General features: G+C 35.9%; 1 protein-coding gene across 3 annotated transcripts in view; it reads left to right on the top strand.

Annotated features, from left to right (window-relative positions):
• The window catches only part of IL1RAPL1 (interleukin 1 receptor accessory protein like 1), a 668,131-nt gene that overhangs the window by 396,107 nt on the left and 252,582 nt on the right, over nucleotides 1-19,442 (top strand). For all 3 annotated transcript variants that reach the window (XM_063182325.1, XM_063182330.1, XM_063182319.1), the window contains 2 exons: nucleotides 13,176-13,362; nucleotides 14,442-14,595. In XM_063182325.1, coding sequence (XP_063038395.1) covers nucleotides 13,176-13,362; nucleotides 14,442-14,595 — 341 coding nt within the window. The remainder of the gene's footprint in view (nucleotides 1-13,175; nucleotides 13,363-14,441; nucleotides 14,596-19,442) is intronic.

The following is a 19,442-nucleotide window of genomic DNA, read 5'->3' as shown; positions in this document are numbered from 1 at the left end:
TGCTTACCTTTTTGTTGCAATATATTTGAACATATTTTTGAGTCCTGGCCTTCTACATAAAACTCCCATGTTTCAGATATTTTGACTTTAGGAGAAATGAGCTAATTCATTTTCTGATTCAAACATATATAAAACATAAAACTTCTCTTTATTATTCCACTTTTGATAGCATAGCTTTCATTTCTGAGGCAATTTACATTTCAATATACATATATGTATGCACTTCACTGTACTAGAGTCATTGGTATTTTATGACATGTTCAAAAATTATCCATTTATAAAATGATTTAATAAAATAACAAAAAACTTGGTAACTTAATGTGAACCCTTAAAGATGGTGCAAATAAATTCTTAAGGGCCAAATATTCTGTTGTCAACACATTTTATGATAACAATAACAATGTTGTCACTAACACCAATGAGCAGGAAATTGTAACATAGAAAAATCTGCCTCTGTAGATTGAAGTCATTAGAGCTTCTGCTGTTGCTCTTTATAGTATCAAGATTATCTCATATATTTCAACCTGCAGATGAAGGAAGCAGAATGTAATATGAGGGCTTCAAAGTCATGTTTCTCAAACATTTGTGTCACTTGAGTGTCTTTAAAAAACACTGTTTGTTTGAGTTTAAAAAAAACACTTTCCTTGGGTATTTTCTTTGGTGTACTACAGTTTGTACTCTTAAAGAACTCAGCAGTTCACTGTTACTCTTCATCTTTCAGAAACTGGAAATTGAAATATTTATGAGTTATTTTTATCCTCAAAATAAAAGAGGAAATGGAAAAAATATATAGAAAGCATCAATACTTTGGAGTAACAGTAGCTCATGCATAATTACAATGGAAGATTTCCCATAACAAGCTCTATTAAAAAACAAACAACTCCTAAGTGGCTCAGGAAGAAAAGAACTTTTCTGATTTTTGTTTGCTTTCAGTTCTTCCTCACAGTACATTTTTTTGGGTGATAGTTATAATTACTCTATCCTGAAATTTTAGCTGGCATTTTTGATAGTATTTTATATTTATTTTGTTTGTAGTAGCTCCAAAATGGGTTAGCTTAGGAGATAAATATTTCTGTGGGGTTTTCTTCTTAAAAGTTTTAAGAATATCTAGGCTTTAAGGAATTTATATTGGTACATTATATATATGTTTATAATTATTTATATACTGATGTAAATATGATGCTTACATAGTGTAGACAAAATCGTGGCTGAAATATATTATAATGGGAGTAAAAATGGTAGGTAAAAGGAAATTAAAACTTCGGAGAAAACCTGGTAGAAGAAATACTGCTGTAAAGCTCAAGTTTAAGAAAATATAAGTTGTATTTCAATTTTTTTTTAGGAAGATTCAGAAACTGATTAGATATTTTGTGTGCATTTGCTTTGGATTATAGAAACTTTCAGAAAATCATTTAAAAACAGTATTACCAGAATATGAAGCATTCAAAAGTAGTTATGATTACGCTCACAAACTGACTACTTTTTGCCACAACATGCTGTGATTTTGAAGTGTTTAGATTAAGTAGCAAAGAAAGGACAGTGAACACTTTATAAAAAAAAATAGTCTTAGAGAGAAACCTGATGGGATCTTTGCCAGGAGAGTGACTAAGTGAGCAGAGGGGAGGATTTATAAAGAGAGGCAAGGAAAGACCCAGATAGGGAAACAAAGGTTACTGGGAAGAAATCAGTAACTTGTCAATTATGTTACCCTGCATGGTCTTTGAGAACTGGCTGATGGTCTTTGTTTTAAAATGAATATACTGATACCTTGTCTGCTATCACACATGTAGTGCCAAGTTAGTCACACTCTAGTGCCTAAAGATGATTGTGGAAAATACAAAGACTCAGTGAGGGGTTAGAGAAGCAGAGATGGGTAACAAATCCCCATGACCTGTAAGCAGAAAATCACCCAATCTCTTGGAGATGTTCCCTCCTGGAAAGGCCTTTGGACTGAAGAGTATGTGGGGCTTCCTATGGGATGCAGGGAGGAAAAGCTTTTTTTTTTTTTTTATGTAAAATTATTGCTGAATGATCTTCTGAAGTGATTCTGAGGATGCATGTATCTTATTTAGGGAAGAACCAGAGGTACAGAGGGACTAATGTACAGGAAAGAAATTAAGTAGAATATAAAAGGATAGTAGAGACAGGAGATAAAATGCTGTTCAGTGTAAATATGCTCATGGTAAGTACTCTAGTTTGAACTATATAATTTGTCCCATCTTCTCATAAAATGGCAGTTCAGTTCAGTTCTCCCTGTGGGTGTGCTGCCTCCACTAAGCAGAGTTTGGTTCACGCTGGTGAGCTTTGAGCTGGCCTGGCTGGGGAGCAGGGTAAGCTGTCTGAGGATCAGCAGCTGATGGGAACTGCAAACCTCCTGTGCCAGTGCCAGCATCTGGGGCAAGCAGAGCTCCTGGGGCAGCTCCTGGGATGAGAGGCTAAAAGCAGTGGCTGGAAGCACCCACAGTTTGTGTATGTGTGCATTCCACTGGCTTCTGCTTGATAGCTGGAGGGGAGGCACTGGGCTGGGACAGCTCTGCAGTTCATTATTTCAGCAGGCACAGGGCATCTGTGTAGGTGTGTGACCGTGTTCACAGGGGTCTTAGGGTGAGGGAAGAGGTGAGGATCTGACTCCATGTTTCAGAAGGCTTGATTTATTATTTTATGATATATATTAAACTGTATGAAACATTAAAACTATACTAAAGGAACAGAAGAAAGGATTTCATCAGAAGGCTTGCTAAGAATAGAAAAAGAAGGAATGATAACAAAAGCTTGTGTCGTGTACTCTGTCTGAGCCAGCTGACAGTGATTGGCCATTAATTAGAAACAACCACATGAGCCAATCACAGATGCACCTGTTGCATTCCACAGCAGCAGATAATCATTGTTTACATTTTGTTCCTGAGGCCTCCCAGCTTCTCAGGAGGAAGAATCCTAAGGAAAGGATTTTTCATAAAAGATGTCTGTGACATAAGTGTGTGTGTGTGTGTGAGCAGCCCTGTGAGCTCCTCTGTGCATGAGTGTGTGTCTGTGTGTGTGTGCCCACCTGTGGATACCAGTGCTTCACCCAGCTGCTGGAGGAACCTTCAGCCTCTCTCCTCATCCCTCTGGTTTTAGCTTCACCTGACTCTAACAAAGACATCAAGAGCACAAGCAGAAGTCATGTTTCTGAACAAATGTCAAGAAAATAGCTATTTAATTCAAATGTCTCTGAATATTAAATGCTTGCAAATTAATTCATGAACATCATGAAAAATGTGACAAAGTGTTTAATCAATACAGGAATTCACAGGTTCTCTTTGTTCTTTCCCAATATGGAGGAAGAAAATGTGACTGAAATAGATTGCAGGAACAAAAATAGAAACCAGAAAATGTGGTACATAAATGACAATGTAGGTTTTTTCTACTCATAAATAGTTTATATATTCATTCATTCTCTACGTATTGTAAAACTGGTGGCAGGGTTTTGCGCCAAAGTGTATTTATAAATGGAATTGAACTGTTTTATATAGCTATTCCTATATTTAGATAGTGGGGAATTTGTGGGTGAAGCTAGGTGATAAAGAACAGCAGATGATTAGGGAACCAGCACCAGCCCAGGTGGAAGCTGTGTCCTGCTATAGGATGAAGCAGGCAGACAAGCCCAAGTGGAGATTCTTCATTTCTGACAAATGGAGTGGACTTTTCTGTGAGACCACCACCAAGAAAAATATGTCTGAGAGAGATGTGTCTCCTACTGTCCCTGTGTCTCCTGCTGCCCCTGTAGTGAAAGGTGCTGTATATAAAGACTCTGGCACATTAATGCTACATCATAGTCCAACTGAAAAAGAAGTGACTTTCAATTATCTGAAATGTATTGAAACTTGTTCAGCTTACCTCTTATGTTTGAGGTATGAATTAAAATGTGTAAAGCAAATCTCATTTTTGTGAAATGAAAATAGCTTACACAAGCACACTTGATTTAGGTGAAATTATTCAAGGCTTCTATGTAGAAAGCTGTCATACATTCATTTTGCTGCTGTTCATATGACTTTGGATTTTCATGCCTGGATGTTCTGGGTGATTCATGCTTCTGAGGATGACACATAGCAGCAAGTTTGAAAGCTAAATCAAGAAATGAAAATATATAGCAATAATGTCTGGCACCTGCCTGTGCCTTATCCTCACACTCTGTTTGTTTGGGCAGCCACAACCTTTTCATTTGGCACATCAGAGTTGTTTACTTTGGTGGTAGACAATAACAAATAATAGTATAATTTCATATACTTGCTGAGTATATACTGACTTCTGTCTCTGCTGGGTTCTCAAATGTGTTGTGGTGTACTTAGGCTCAGTCACTGGAGATGGAAATGTGACATTAGGAGTGAAAGTCCATAGGTATTGGTTTTATGCTGAGGAAAAGAAAAACTAATTCATTTGGGGATACTGTATAAGAAAGGAATTAATAATTCTTTAGCATGGAGTCTCAACTCATGCTTTGAAAGCCTTAAAACAGAGTGCATCCTTTTGGCTGTCCCAGCCTCCTCGATGAAATATTTCCAAAGATCCTCAAATAATGCTAACCTGAAATGGCTCACCGAGTTCTTTTATCTTCTCTGTAGAGATGATTATTTTTCTACAATTTCCCTTTACTGCATGAACTTAATGATGGTGTTTAGCAGATTTAAAGGCAGAAATGCAAACTGGATAGAAGCTCTGGAGGCTGAACTGAGAACACTTTCAGAGCTGGGCAGAGTTGGTAGCTCGGGTGGGTGAAGTCATTGCTTGCCCATGTTTGTGTTCAGGGATGATGTTGGTATGAACATAGTGCAAATACTGGTTTATATTGCTTGAGCTTCCATAAGCCTCATCTTCAGCTACTGCCTGAAGTGTATCAGGAGCACATTTTAGAGCTTAAAATTAGAGTGAAATAAAAATATTTATTATGTCGTTACTGATCACATTGAGACAATTTTGGAAACTGTTTTGTGGTAAAGCTGTTCGTATGAACACAGTCAAAAATGGTTAAAAGCTAAGTTTCCTGTATTCTTTATGGTTCTCAAATGAAGGACAAGTCCAAATTGTGTATATCCTTTTGTTTATTGATTTGTGCCTTCAGATCCTGCTGCCTTTGGAAATTCAGGACTTGCTCTGAGGTCTTCAGTCATACAAATATAAATTTCATACAAATTCTTGCACATTTCTAAATTTCTGCTTTAGTGGAAGCAGTAGCAACTTTTCCAAAGACTGACTTTTCTGCAGAAAGTTGCTGCTTTCTTTCGAGTTCTGGCTCAATCTGCACACAGCAATGTTCTTACTGAGATGTCATATTACTGTCTTCCTTTTAATCCTGTGACTGGGAAGGAAGACTGACTGGTATCTGAATTGTTTCTTCTTAGGAAAGTAGGTGTAAAACAAGTATAATTAAAGCTGTAGGGATTTGGGTTTTTTGGGAGGGGGTTATTTCAGTTTTTGGGGGGAGGGGTTTGGGGTTTTTTGTTTCTTTGTTTTGTTTTGTTTATTTTAACAAGTATAGGAGTCATAATTTTAGGAATTATTTAGGTTTTTTTTAATTCAGAATTGTCATTAAATCCCATTAGAGAATTTTCAGGAGTCTGGAAAAGTTTCATTAGTATGCTAGGAAACTCTCTTGAAATGTGATGATTTTTTTATGTATTCCCATTTTTACTGGGTAGATATGAGAAAGAGTTATGGAGAGATTTTCAAGGGAATATTTTTCATGTGAAAATGTCATTCTTCTAATATCTATAATAAATGTTGTAATTGTTCAATATCTCGGTCCATATCTACTGTTAATGAGTAACTTTTCTATTCAGAAAATAACAGACTTATGCAGAGTTAGCAACAGATAAATATCTAATCATTTGGAAACAAGACAGATACCTTCATGGGATATTCTTTATGCATGTGCTTGACAGCAGAACAGAAAAGTAACTTAGCATTTGAGACTGAATGACAGGATCTGTCTTTATCTGAGAACTGTGTGAGTTCATCAAGCAAAGGGAGGGAGCAAGGGAGAAGCCTTTTAGCAGCACTGCATTTTCAATGTTTTCAGTTTTAGTGCTATAAAAGAAGGCATTTGCAAAAGGGATGATTTGGTGATAAAGACATTCCAGTATTTGTTGACCTTCTGAGTCATCAGGATGTAGTAATACTCGATTGTTCCTGAGCACAGAAGCACAGCTGCTGGAGCAGGCTCCAAAAAGTCTGCAATTTTTCAGCCCTATTATTTTTTGTCCTTTTTACTTGGGCAAAGTTGGGTTTTTTTTGTGGTTTTTTTTTTTTTTTTTTTTTTTTAATGATTCCCCTCCATCCCCTGTGGGTGAAAAACCCCCTGAGAAAACAGATGTTTCATGAACAAAAATATATACAACTTCGAAGAAAAGAACTTGGGGGTTCTGGTGAAAAGCAAGCTGAGCATGAACAAGCCATGTACCCCTGCAACAAAAAAGGTGGATGATGAGCTGTGCTGTATTAATATTGTGAGCACACCAAGGGAGGTGACCCTTCTTCTTCACTCAGCACTGGTGAGGCCGCTGGAGTTCAGTGCCCAGCTCCAGACTCACTGGGGCAAGAGAAACATGGAAGGAGCTTCTTCCAATGCAGAAGCATGAAGATGATAAAGGAACTGGAGCATCTCTGCTGTGAGCACAGGCTGGGAGAGCTGGGACTCTCTACCCTGGAGCAGGCACAGAGAATCTCACTGACAGATATGTTTCTGAAGGATGGGTGCCAACAGAATGGAGCCAGGCTCTTTCCAGTGTTGCCTGGTTACAGGACCAGAGACAATGGGCACAAACTGGAATGCAGAATATTCCATTTGAACATCAGGAAACACTTTTTACCATGAGAGTAACTGAACCCTGGAGCAGGTTGCACAGGAAGGTTGTGGAGTCTCCATCCTTGGCAATATTTAACAGCTGTCTGAACATGCTCCTGGGCAAGCAGAGCTAAGTGTCTCTCCTTGATCAGGGGGTTGGACAAGATGGCATCCAGAGTTCCCTTCTGAACTCAAACATTTTGTGATTCTGTGATTCTATAAATGAAAGAAATGGGAAGAGTAACATAACTCTGTTACCTTGCAATTTTCAAAAGAAGCATTTCTGCTATTCTGGCATATGGTGCTAAGTAAGGGTACAAAAATTACTCTTCTTCAGGATCCTTGCTTCCCAAGAAAAAGCAAGTGCCATCGCCTCCTGTATTGAGGACAGAGCATACCTAGAGGCATTTCATGCTCTGGTATTATCTCCCCAGTGCAGTTTGTTGAAAGCTAAAGGGATTTTCATCTCTAAGGGCACACTTTTGCACAGCTCTTCATACTTCTGTCTCCTCTGGGAATATACATTGATCTGCTGCAGTGAAAATGTTTAGTATCATTCTGACACATCTCCATTGTAGCACTTTATGACTCACGGCCCCAAAATTCCTTCACTAATGATCCTGGGAAGCCTTACTGAAATGAGGATCTAATTTAGCACTAAATTTGTAACTAGCACTAAAATATCAAATGTGAAATTAAATTCAGACTAGTGGCAATCCATATTTTACTCACCCTATATGCCCTGTGCAGTACAATGCTTTTTTTATTTACTACTATTCTTTGTAACTACCTCTAACATTTCTACCTTTCAATCCATAAGTACTATTCTCTGAATTTTTGATACCAAATATTTTAATAGAAAGTTATTTTTAAAATCAAAATTTTCTCATACTTAATAACATATAGGTATACTATAAATAAGCTTTTAAAATTTTTGTGTCTTTCTTGAATCACATACCTCTAGTATTATTTTTACAATCACTGGAATCCCAAACATACCCATATGACTGATTTTTAGACACGTACGTATACACATATAAACACATTTTCTCTGTAAGAAATATTTAACTTCAAATTAATTTTATTTATATTTATATTCATATGCTGTAGGAATGAAGACCGAGTTACATTACAGGAATACTTTTGTATACCTGTAAAGTAAGATTATGGATTTTTGTCTTTTAATGTATTTGAAAGGAAGCTTTAATGTGAAAGAAAATGTTTGATGGGAAAATTAGGGAAATGAGTAAATTTTATGTAATTTTGCCTTCCATGTAATTGCCAGTACAAATTCATAATTAGGGTTATTGTCATAATGTTTTTGAGTATTTTTGACTAAGAAAGTGAAGTTTCATTAAAATGTAGAAATCAATATCAGATTGATTCCCATTCTTATAAAGAAATGTTTCACTTTGACTTTAAAAAAGACGGAGATCATACAGAAAAATCAGTAACATAAACATTTACATCTTTTTTTCTAGTTTACTCAAAAAAAATGAAGGCTTAAGGTATTATAGGGATGAGAAAATTAAATTCCCTTTGTAAAGGCTAATTTAATTTAGTTTTTATTTTTCAGAACATCAATAAAAGGCCTTTCACATCAGTCACTAGCTTCCTCTTGCACAAGGAAAGCATTATTCTAATGCATTTAGACTTTGCATTTTGACATTCTCTTTTGACAGGTTTGGAGTGAAGGGGAAGCTCAGGATGGCAGTGTGTACCACTTGTGTCAGAAAAAGACAAAATGTGAAGGTTTGGCTTCCAAGGATAGAAGCAGGCATTAACACTAAACAATATTTCCTGGTGTGTCTAATTCAAACCTATTGGAACAAGTATCTTGTAGACTATTGATATTCAAATAGTCCTGGAGGCTCGTGTGCACTGGGTTATTTCAGAGTATCATGCACATAATTAGGTGACCCTTGAGGGAAGAAATCAGTGCTTATGTAATTCAATTGAGGTCAAAAGCAGTTTCCAAACTGGGTTGGCCCCCCAGGGTATGGAAGCAGGAGATAATTTCTAAGGCACAGAGGAAAATTCCAGCTGGCTTCTGTCCATCTCCCTCCACTTTTCTTCTCTTTTCCCCCAGACCTGAAGCACTGCCCCAGCTCTTGCAGCTCTGCCGGCTCTGGAAGCTTTGTGCAAAAGGCAATCTGTGATCCCAGATATCAGAACCAGTGGGAGTGGGAGTCAGCCATTCCACAGCCTGGGGGGAAAAAACCAAACGCAAATAGCAAACCAAACCCCAGTCCAATAAAAGGCAATCCTGCTTATAAAGTTTGTGAGGTGCTGTCCTGCATGAATGCTCCAGAGGCCCCTGGGGGGGCAGTGACCTGCTGGGGCCATCGGATCCTGCCACCAAGGGGACCTGAGAGCACGAGAGTGATCCTGGCTGCCCCAGGTGCCCTGGCCTTCCTCCCTCACCACGTGCCCAAGGCCTCAGGGGTGTCCTCAGAAAACCCTGCTGCTATGCAGAGGCTTTAAAAATTTTTGTGTGGAAGTTTAAAAGCTCACAAAGAGCCTTTGGAGCCACGGGCCCGGAGCACGAGTAGATTATCAATAACATGGTTTTGTTTCTGTCTTGAATGAATTCTTTGCTCTCCAGCTTTCAGGCATCCAAATAACTGTAGCACAAGTTACTTGGACTGAAAAAGGACAAAACTGTGTCTGCAAAATTAAGAAAAAAACTAATTAATGATGTCAACAAAAGTTTTCCCCAGAAATGTGGTGAACCATTTATAGAAAGTGGATATTGACATCACTGGCTAAGTTCTCTTATTAGAATTTTAAATAAAACTGCAAATAAAATGTTTTTCTCAGATTTTTCTTTTAAATGTCCAGTTCTGAAGGAATTAGAAATAAAGTTACTTTTCCAACTTGGTTGGAAATAAAGTTACTTTTCAACTTTGTATGAGGAAGAGAACCATAAGAGAGATTTTCTGGCTTCCTGTTTGCTCTCCAGTTTGTTTACTCTGTAAATAGCATAATGGCAAAGCACTGGAGTGGACAAGGAACAGGAAGAGTCCCACTTTCCCTTCTGTCATGAATAGGGATGATGAGGGATGCTGCCTGGACAGTACTGAGCTGTGTGAATCCATCACTGAGCTCTCTCTGGTGAGGCTGGAGACTCACAATTATCAGAGGTCTTTTTCTGAGGAAAAAAAAAAAAAAGCAGTTTTGTAAGTGCAAACCCATCTGGCCCATTTTAGAGATGCATTTATAAAGAAACCATGCTTTAAGTGCTTAATTCTCAAAGCAACTCCTTTAAATGTAGATGGGAATGTTGTAAAAGCCCAAGCTTAGAGAAGATGCTCTTAGTCTGTGTGTGTTCTCTTGTCAGTTTTACCCCTTGTGTCTCCTTTTCTCTCTAACAAGTTACCTGTTCATTTAACTTTGTTTTAAGGCAAATTTGATTTAAATTGGTTTGGTATCTTAAATAAAATCTACCAAACAGCTTTTTTCTTTCTCTTATTGTATTTTGTATTTTAAGATCTTATTATTTTCACACTTGAAAATCTATTGAATAACAGATGAAAATGAAAACCTTCACTTATATATACAAAAAGGTTCTTGCTAACTTTATGTTTTTGAACATTTGGGACTGGTCAGACTAGGGATAAATTAATTCGCTAATTTGTCACCTCTTCTTATCACCATATTCAGGAAAAAAAATAAAGGCAAACAAACAAAAGAAACTCCCAAAAAGTATCATGTGATAAGTGAGTTAAAGCACAGTTTAGGGAAATAATTTTTGGGAAAAAGAATCCCCAAATAACATAAAAAACCCCAAATCCAGTAAAAGGGAATCCTGCATATGAAGTTTCTGAACTGCTGTCCTGAAGGAATGCTCCAGAAGCCACTAGGGGGGCCAGTGACCTGCTGGGCCAACTGGCCTACACCAATTTTTAAACTTCCTTAAACTCATGCTGTTGGCTTTTCTTTTGTTTTATTTGCTGCTTATCTGGTCCCTCAAGTGAGAGACATAGGGAAAACTGTTTTACTTCTAACACATGAGCATTTTCTACCCCCTGTCCTATGTGCATGCTCCAGAGGGCTCTGCTGCCACATTTTCTGTGCCTGAGAGGTTTGACATCCACTGTATCCTTCATGCTCTGGCTGTAACCAGCAAACTCAGCCCCTTCTTCTTCTTCTTCTTCTTCTTCTTCCTCTTCCTCTTCTTCATTATTCCTACCTGGGGACTTTTTAATTTTCTTTTTCTCTTTCTGTACTGTGAGCCCATTATCTTGGTTTTCCTACCTCATATTGTTTGTGTTGCTCTGCTTCCTGTACCTGCCTTTTTGAGTTTTGTTTCATCCCAACAGCCTTGGTTTGTGACAAAGAGCATGAGATGAGTCAGACTGACTGTGCAGTTGGTATTTAGAATTGAAATAAGGAAGTCACCAGTGGGTATCTGGAATTTTATGATTTTTTTTTTGATAATGTTTTGAGCTTTTGAAAGAAAATTCTGTTGGGGAGCTCAGCTGACAAAAATCCACCCAAAATTTTTTGAGTACCTTTTATCTGACAGTTTAGAAGTATCCACTTCAAACAATGAATTTAAACATTCTGAAATTTTTCCAGAATGCTTCTCTTATGGAGCAGGAAGCCTTAGCTGCATCTGCTAAAGGATCTGCTGTTGCGATGGAAACTTGGATGTGCCTCAGACAAAATTCTGTCTCTGGCAATTGACACTGTGACTGTTGCAGAACAGAGTTCTTTAGTGGATCAAAACATTTAATCATAATTTTTGCAAAATTCACTCTGATACTGAAGGATGCCTATGCAAAAATTATACTAACCTTGCTTTTTCAGAGACTGGGAAAACAGTAAATTGTCCTCCCTTTTTTTTCCCCCTGCCATGTCCTCCTATAAATATTTAAATTATGAGATTCAGTAACATGAACTAAACATGATGCTTAAACATACAGGAAGGAATTAAAGAGAATATTTAAATGGGAAAATTGTATAGCCAAACAGCTCCCTATATACTGGTCCCTGTCATCTGATAAGAGGACACTCCCATCTAGTTAGTTTACACTTAAACCTCAGAGTTTGATGAGTTTTTCAGAACCTGTTCCCAGGGGATGAGTCTTCCAAGAACAAAAAAAAAAAGCATTTTACCAATTTGGAAAAACAGATTTAAGTGGCTTTATATGATATTTTCAAGACACATGATAAAAACCCAAATAAATAAAATATTCCAAGTAATACCTTAATGGAGAAATTACATAATTTACACCAATAAAAATATTCTTCAAAAGGTGAGTGATTTTCAATTGCATGTACAGGTAAGAATGGGAATTGGCTCTTTACCAGCTTAAATGCAGCAAGACTGATCCATATTCAGTGGATCCTACCTTTGAGTTGCATCAACCTTATTTGCTTTATATAGCCAGTTTCTCAAACATGGTAACAAATTATACTTACTTCTTCATTATAAGGAAATAATTTTGTGTTTGATTGCCTTACAAGGCCATGAATTAGATCAACAGCTAAGGGTCATTCTGTTCAAAAATTTATGTTTCTAACACTATTCTCTAATTTGATAGTTACTTACAGGGTTGCATTTTCTGTAGAAAACTGGACTCTAGTGTTTTGAAAATTAAGGTTTTTTTCTTATTCTTTATCCCAAAGTATTTCTATTCCCTCTTATTGAACAGAAAAAGGAAACAGATATCAAGAATTTGATCTTTGAGATTCTGCCATGTTTCATACACACAAGTCCATTATAAATAAGAAATTAGGTCATAGAGGATGAGAATGGTGATAAGGAGGTGAATCTTCCCTCAGTGCTCTCTGCAGGATCCTCTGTCAGCAGGCCAGGGGTAAAATGCATTTACAGAACAGTAGGAGAGAAATCTTACACCATCACAGTATGCTCCTGGGGAGTACTCAACTTTATTCACTCATTTTCTCCCCACCTGGAAACTCAAATGAAAAAAAAACACCAAAATTCAAGCAGTTTTGTCTTTTTGCCTGATTGAATCACATAGTGGAATGTGGGAACACAGACAAAGTTCCCTAATCTCTCCCTGCCTTGCTTATCAACATCCAGAAGCAGATGTAGCAACAAGTTTCAGGAGAGAACACAAGCTCATGAAGCCTGTAGGTAATGCAGAACATTTTGTCCTGGGAGTACATTATGGGCATTGTAGGCTATGGTCAAACTGGCAGTGCCTTAGATAGAAACATCCTTCATTCTATAATTAATCACAAGATTAGTTTTAATTAACGTCTGTAAAATGTTGCCACTTCAGGTTTAAGGTATACTCAGTGCTGATGAATATGTGGTTCTTGGTGTGTTGCTCAATTTCCAATTTATTAGACTTTTCTTTCTGTTTTCATTGCATTACAGAAACTCAACTTACTGTATGAAAGTGTCCATTTCGCTGACGGTGGGTGAAAACGACACCGGACTCTGCTACAACTCAAAGATGAAATATTTTGAAAAAGCTGAGCTTAGCAAAAGCAAGGAAATCTCATGTCCTGAAATTGAGGATTTTTTATTTCCATTTAGGGAGCCTGAAATTCTGTGGTATAAGGTAAGGAATGCAAGAGATTTGTACCTTCAAATGTATATTATGCAATGTTCTTATGATTCTCTTGATCTAAATGTCTTATGAAGCTTGGGTTGTTTTTAATCTTGTCAAGAAAAGACAACAGAACCAATGGTAGAAAAAAATTAACTAATTGAGAAATTAAAATGCTTCCTTTACTAAACTGCATGGGAAATCTATGTCTGCTTTACCTGAATAAACAGCTTAATTTTGCAGCATAAAATTCAGCAAACACTACCAAAATTTTTGTTTTTAAATGTATACTTAAAGTTATATTTGCAAATATAGTTTCATTGTTTTTATCAATACATTTATTTCAATATTGTGTTATGATTTCTAGATCATTACTTAAGGGCCAAGTTCTTGCAAGTAGTGTTGCCTGTGGGCAGTGCAGTAGAATTAATTACGGTATACAAGACTGTGCTACCTAAAAATTAAAATTTGTGGCCTGGAAAGATAATGTCCAAATTAACTGATAGCATATCTAAGATAGAAGAAGTGTAGCCAACTATTTTCTTATTCTCATCTTGTATTTTGTGTCTTTAATAAAATACTTTTTTATATTAAGAATGCATCTTTTCTAGGTACAGAGAGCTTTGATTCTAAGATTTTTTTAGAGAGAGATATATAGCATCCTTATTTCTCCTCATTCTCATCTTCTGTTTCTCTACATTTTTTAGTTATGTTTTTTAAAAAAGGAATTAAAAAAATTATTCCCTGCAGCTTGAGCTACTGGTAATATAAAAGTCACAGATTGCAGACATAAGTGTAATGCTAAATAAGCCAATTAAATATGAGCAAGTCAGCAAACCAATGTCAAAAAAAAAAAAACACCAAAAGAATCAACTCCCTTTTCTAGCCAGAGGCATAAATATCAAGTCTGGTGATAAAATTAGTTTTAACCAACATCTAAATGGGCTGGATTTTTACATATTTAGTTTATATACATTTATATCTAGCCTGGGTACTTACCTAACCACCTTTACTTTGAGCAGCATTGTCCACAGTGATCCATTTTAAGTGTAAGAACAAAATCCCTGAAGTTTTATATTCTGTTTAAACAGGAATGCAAGTCAAAGACATGGAGATCAAGTATTGTGTTTAAAAAGGACACTCTTGTCATTCGGGAAGTTAGAGAGGATGACATTGGAAATTACACTTGTGAGCTAAAATATGGATTCTTTGTTGTCAGAAGAACTACGGAGTTGACAGTCACAGGTAATTACAGGTTCTTTCTATCTCTTCTATTTTGAAAAAATGCCCACTGAATATTGTGGTTCAAGTTGTGTGGTTTTGAGTCATACCATTTGCTCACATTTTTGTTGTGTGTCTAGGTATGAATGGTTGATACATTAAAACTGTTCTGGATACTTCAGAGTGGTATCTGTAATACCTTGGCAAGTGTAAATTATGCTCTGTTTGAAAAGGTTGTGGTCAGCTTTTTTTTTTTATGTTTGTTTTTTTTAAGTGCAACGTGTGGTCAAGGAACGGGTAAATTCAGAAAGCATGTCCTCTTACAGAAAAAAAAATGTCTATCATATTCTGTCATGCTATTAAATTACTTGGGACATAAAAAAAGCTGAAGCTATAACTCCATGGTACAACCTCTAATTGTCTTTGGACATGAGAACAGCTGTAGCCACAACCCAAGAGCAGTAGCTTTGTCCCAGTGAGACCATTTCAAGTGTTGAGCAGTGCATGATGAGGGTCAGGAGCATTTTTCCTCTGTTATTCTCTCCCCACTTTCTCTAGTTTATAGTTCAAGAACTTCCTGATCTCAATCATCATGCACTGTAGTTACCAATTAATCTATTTTTCATTCATCTGATTATTTTTTTAATGCATTTAGTCTTGGCTTCGAAAACATTTTGAAGTATTAAGTTCCACATAGTAATTATGTAACATGAATAAACTCTATAATTCAGCAAACAGCAATTGCATAAGATGCATTTAATATAACCTGCTTTTAAAACTAGCACATCAATATTTAAAATCCATTATGAATTAAAGCAAAATATATGCTGTAATAGTTGCATCCACAGCAGCAGAACAATGTGAAGAATGGTCCATTGAATTTTCAATTCCTCACCAGACCTTTAACCTCCATTTTACAATTATGTAAAACATATAGCTGAACATACATGTAAGGTAACTATGAGCTTTTACAATTATAGGATTATGATGCTAGGCAGGTGCATCCTGATATATGTAATGCTCTATTGTTTCACAATATATTTCCTAAAAGAAGGCAGAAGGAGGATTTTTCTGGCAAATTAGAGGTGAAATAGATCCATATGGTTGACAAAGAGGATTGTGTGTATAAGTTCTTGCACGTTCAAAATATATAGTAAACAAAGAAAAGTCTTCCAGAGTAATTATATGGGTTGTTCTTAATCCTTTTCTTGTATCTAATATATAAATATGAGGCACAGCAATAATTTGTAACACACCTATGTTAAGCATTAGGTTGAATTGTAACAGTTTTCTTTAATGGTAAAAAGTTTGTTTTCTCATTCACTGTAACCCATTTTCCCTCAACATTAACAGAAATTATGGTCAATTAAGGAATGCAATTTTACACTGTTGGATGTGTCTGGAAGTCATACTGTTTATGTTGTTTTGGGAGATTCAAGTAATCAATCATATTTATTTAAACTCAATAACCAGGATCTCTTTGTTGTTGCACAACATTGATTTGTTTCGTCAGTACAGATAGGCAATTACTGTCAAGTGATTAACCTCACAATAAACACCCATGTATTCTGTTTGATTGACTCTGATATAAAGAAAGCAGAGAAAGATTCTTCAAGTGTGTGATTTATACCAGAATAATCTCAATTATCTTTTGCAATATTTGATACCTGGATTTCAAAAGAACATATTTACTGTATTTTTAAGTGATGCCTTCTGTCCTTTTGGTTGGTGCTCCACTGCACAGCAGTATTTCAACAAGCTCAGACTGACAGAAAAGAAAAAGAAAAGAGGCATTGGAATCAGATTCATGTTACTATTTGTAGGAATAGTTTTAAAAAAATGCAATTCATCACTTGTAGTGTAGGTAGGAGTTCAGTATTTAATGTTTAACTAGACAAAGACAGAAAGAGACTTGGCTGATTTTGACGTGATAAAAATGAATTAATTCATAGGGAGGGAACCGTTCAATTTCCACCTCTGCAAACCCCAGCAGATTTAAGGACAATCTCCAAATTAGCAAACTCCATAAAATCTTTATAATATTATATGAATAAACAGAACAAGCAGATAGATTTAGTCATAGTACTAAATTTTTACACCTGTTCCTCACCACCTCTTCTCTCTGGGCAACTGTGGACAGTCACCACTTAAGGATTCCCTTCCTTTCTCCCACACAATGTGTTCTGTCAGAATTGCTGTCACCTTTAGGGAAACCTGCTGCTCTTACAGACCATTAACTATGGATGCAATTATAAACATGTTATTTTCAATACTGGTGTTGCATATTCATGCTATAACCTCCCTGCTTTACACGTTAAATATCTGTGTGCCTCATAGTGAAACATGGAATGGCTCGTATTCTGATTTATCATTAAAGTTGAAAAATAGGAAGGGAATCCACACATTTAGAAAAAGATCAAACTCACTTAATAGGCAGTATCCATCTCATCTAAGTATAGCAGTTGAAAACCCCTAAGCCATGGAGAAAGATAATTTCCTTTCTGTTTAAAAAAATGAGAAAAGAAATTGCCACTTCTTAGCTTAAATTATAAGCACTCAATGTCACCTTGGGTACTCCTTTATAATACACCTTTAGAGTAACAACTATTTCATGGCTTACTTTTTTGTTGTTGTTGTTTTGGGGTTTTTTTTTTTTGGTTTTTTTTTTTTTTTTCCTTTGGTCTTAATGGAAACATTTTTAAATATTTTGAAGATCTTTGTCTCAGGCTGAAATCATATGAGTGATTTTAATCAATTTCTTTATTGTTCTGAGATGGGAATTATAAATTCCCTGTTTTTCAAAACAAAAACTATATACTGATTATCTTAACTTGTAACTAATCAAAATATTCACATAAAAAGCATAATTGGTAGGTTTTTTGGGTTTTGGTTATGCAATTACACATTCTACAATGTCCTGCAATGTACAAAGTCATTTGTAGGCTTTTATAGTTCAGATTAGCAGGTTTTCTTTTATATGTGGAATTTTAATTAAGGCATTCCTGCTGTCTCTGACATAATTAATTAAGAATGTTTTGAGTATTGGGAAAGAATCCTATTAGAAAGGTACAGTGTTAATTTAGTCGTAGTGCTCAACATGGGTCAAAAATACTTTTGGTGATTTATTTTATTTAAATTTTAGGTTTAACAACTATTGGGTTTTTTTTTTTTACCTATAGTACTAAGTCATTTGCAAACTCTTTCTTCTTTTGAAGGGTTTCCTTCAGGTCAAATGAAGTCCAGCCTGTGTCAGAGAGAATGTACCCGTTCCCACTGCAATAGCATATAGTTCTCCATCATGAACATCATAAAACAAACAGACCCTATCAGCCTTGCAGTTGGGACTTTACTTATTTTGTTTTAGTTTTAAATATTAGAATACTTTTTTCCATTCTGTCAGAAGTAAGAAAACCTTACACCTTGCAGATGGAACCAGAGCTAATCAGTAGGTCCTTAATCCTGAAGCCTTTCCTCAGAGATACCCTTTGTTTTCTTTATTCAGTGATTGGACCCTGAGAAGTTCCCTTGGAAACAATTCCTGCTGGAATGAGCACAGTTTTAGATTTACAGATTCCAGCATGTTTATAATCAAGCTATAGGAATAATAAATTGACAGAGTAATTTTTTTATTATTTAAATTCAGCCTGCTTGGTTTATCAAATTTCTGCAATAATCTTGAAAGTGCCAGTTTACTCTTTTCTGTCTTCAACCCATGACTTTTTTCATCTTTAGGTTTTCTTAGGCAATAAAAAAGGAATGCATTCTTTCTCATTCAGTTATACTGTAGTCAACTCTTAGTGCTGGTAAAAGTTTGGGTCATATTGAATAAGCTTTGTCTCTTTTGCTTTCTGACAGATTTAGTCCTCATTAGCATAATGGGAAATCTTAAATCACTACGTGTATGTATGTATTTTTAGAGATGAAAAAATCACTGTAAAAATAAGTAGTATGAAGAAATAATTATGATTAAATTAAATACCTAGCCTCGCAGCTCAAAACATTTTAATCTTTTATATACAGCTAGCCACCATATATTGTGAATAAAAAACAAACAAAAAAAATCCTGAAAGAGGGCACACATGCACACATACTTTGAAGGTTATAGCCGGCTTTAAGTGGTCTGTACTTTAACTGTGTAAGACAAAATGTTCACCATTTTTCCCCCCAAAACATTGGCTTCAATTCCTTCCAGGTGTGCTGCTCTTTCACATTCAATACATCAGAATGCAGAGAGGTGCTGCCATAAGTATGTTCCTCTTTATTTTTAGCAGGTGCTAGGTGAGAAAAGTATTAAAGAACAAAGAGAGTTTTCCAAGCATTTAGAGATTTAGCACAGACTCTGCTTGGTTTCTGAAGTTAATGACTGGTATGAACCATATTGAATGCACCCAGTGACTACTTGATTCGGCTGATCCCAATAATTATCAGAGCTGATGTTCATTCCTTTGGCTCATCATTAATTTAATTCAATTCCAGAACATACTCAGATAGAAGTTCTATTTACCATTATTCTGTGCAAAGACTAATAAAATATAAAGCAAACAATAGACTCATTATGAAAGCAGCATGTTCAAAATACTAACCTAGCATTTTAAAATGCATAAAATCCTGTAGGTTTAACACAGTTATGGCTGAACAGTAGGATGATTTTTTTTTTGTAAATTAGAAATGAGTGATTTGCAATCATTTTATGTGCAATCATTTTAATGCACCTGAAAACAAGGATCTAAATTAATTTCCTGTGTGTATTTGAATAATAATAATCAAAACATTATGTTGATGTTGGATAAAATGTTCTCTATAAATTTTTATTTTACATATTTATTGTAAATGGGTTTAGAGTGTCATTCAAAAGCAGGCTTATGAAAACA

This window comes from Melospiza melodia, chromosome 2, assembly GCF_035770615.1.
Source record: "Melospiza melodia melodia isolate bMelMel2 chromosome 2, bMelMel2.pri, whole genome shotgun sequence".
Lineage (NCBI taxonomy): Eukaryota > Metazoa > Chordata > Aves > Passeriformes > Passerellidae > Melospiza > Melospiza melodia.
Note: the sequence above shows the minus strand (reverse complement) of the source record. Positions and strands in the feature narration are given on the sequence as shown.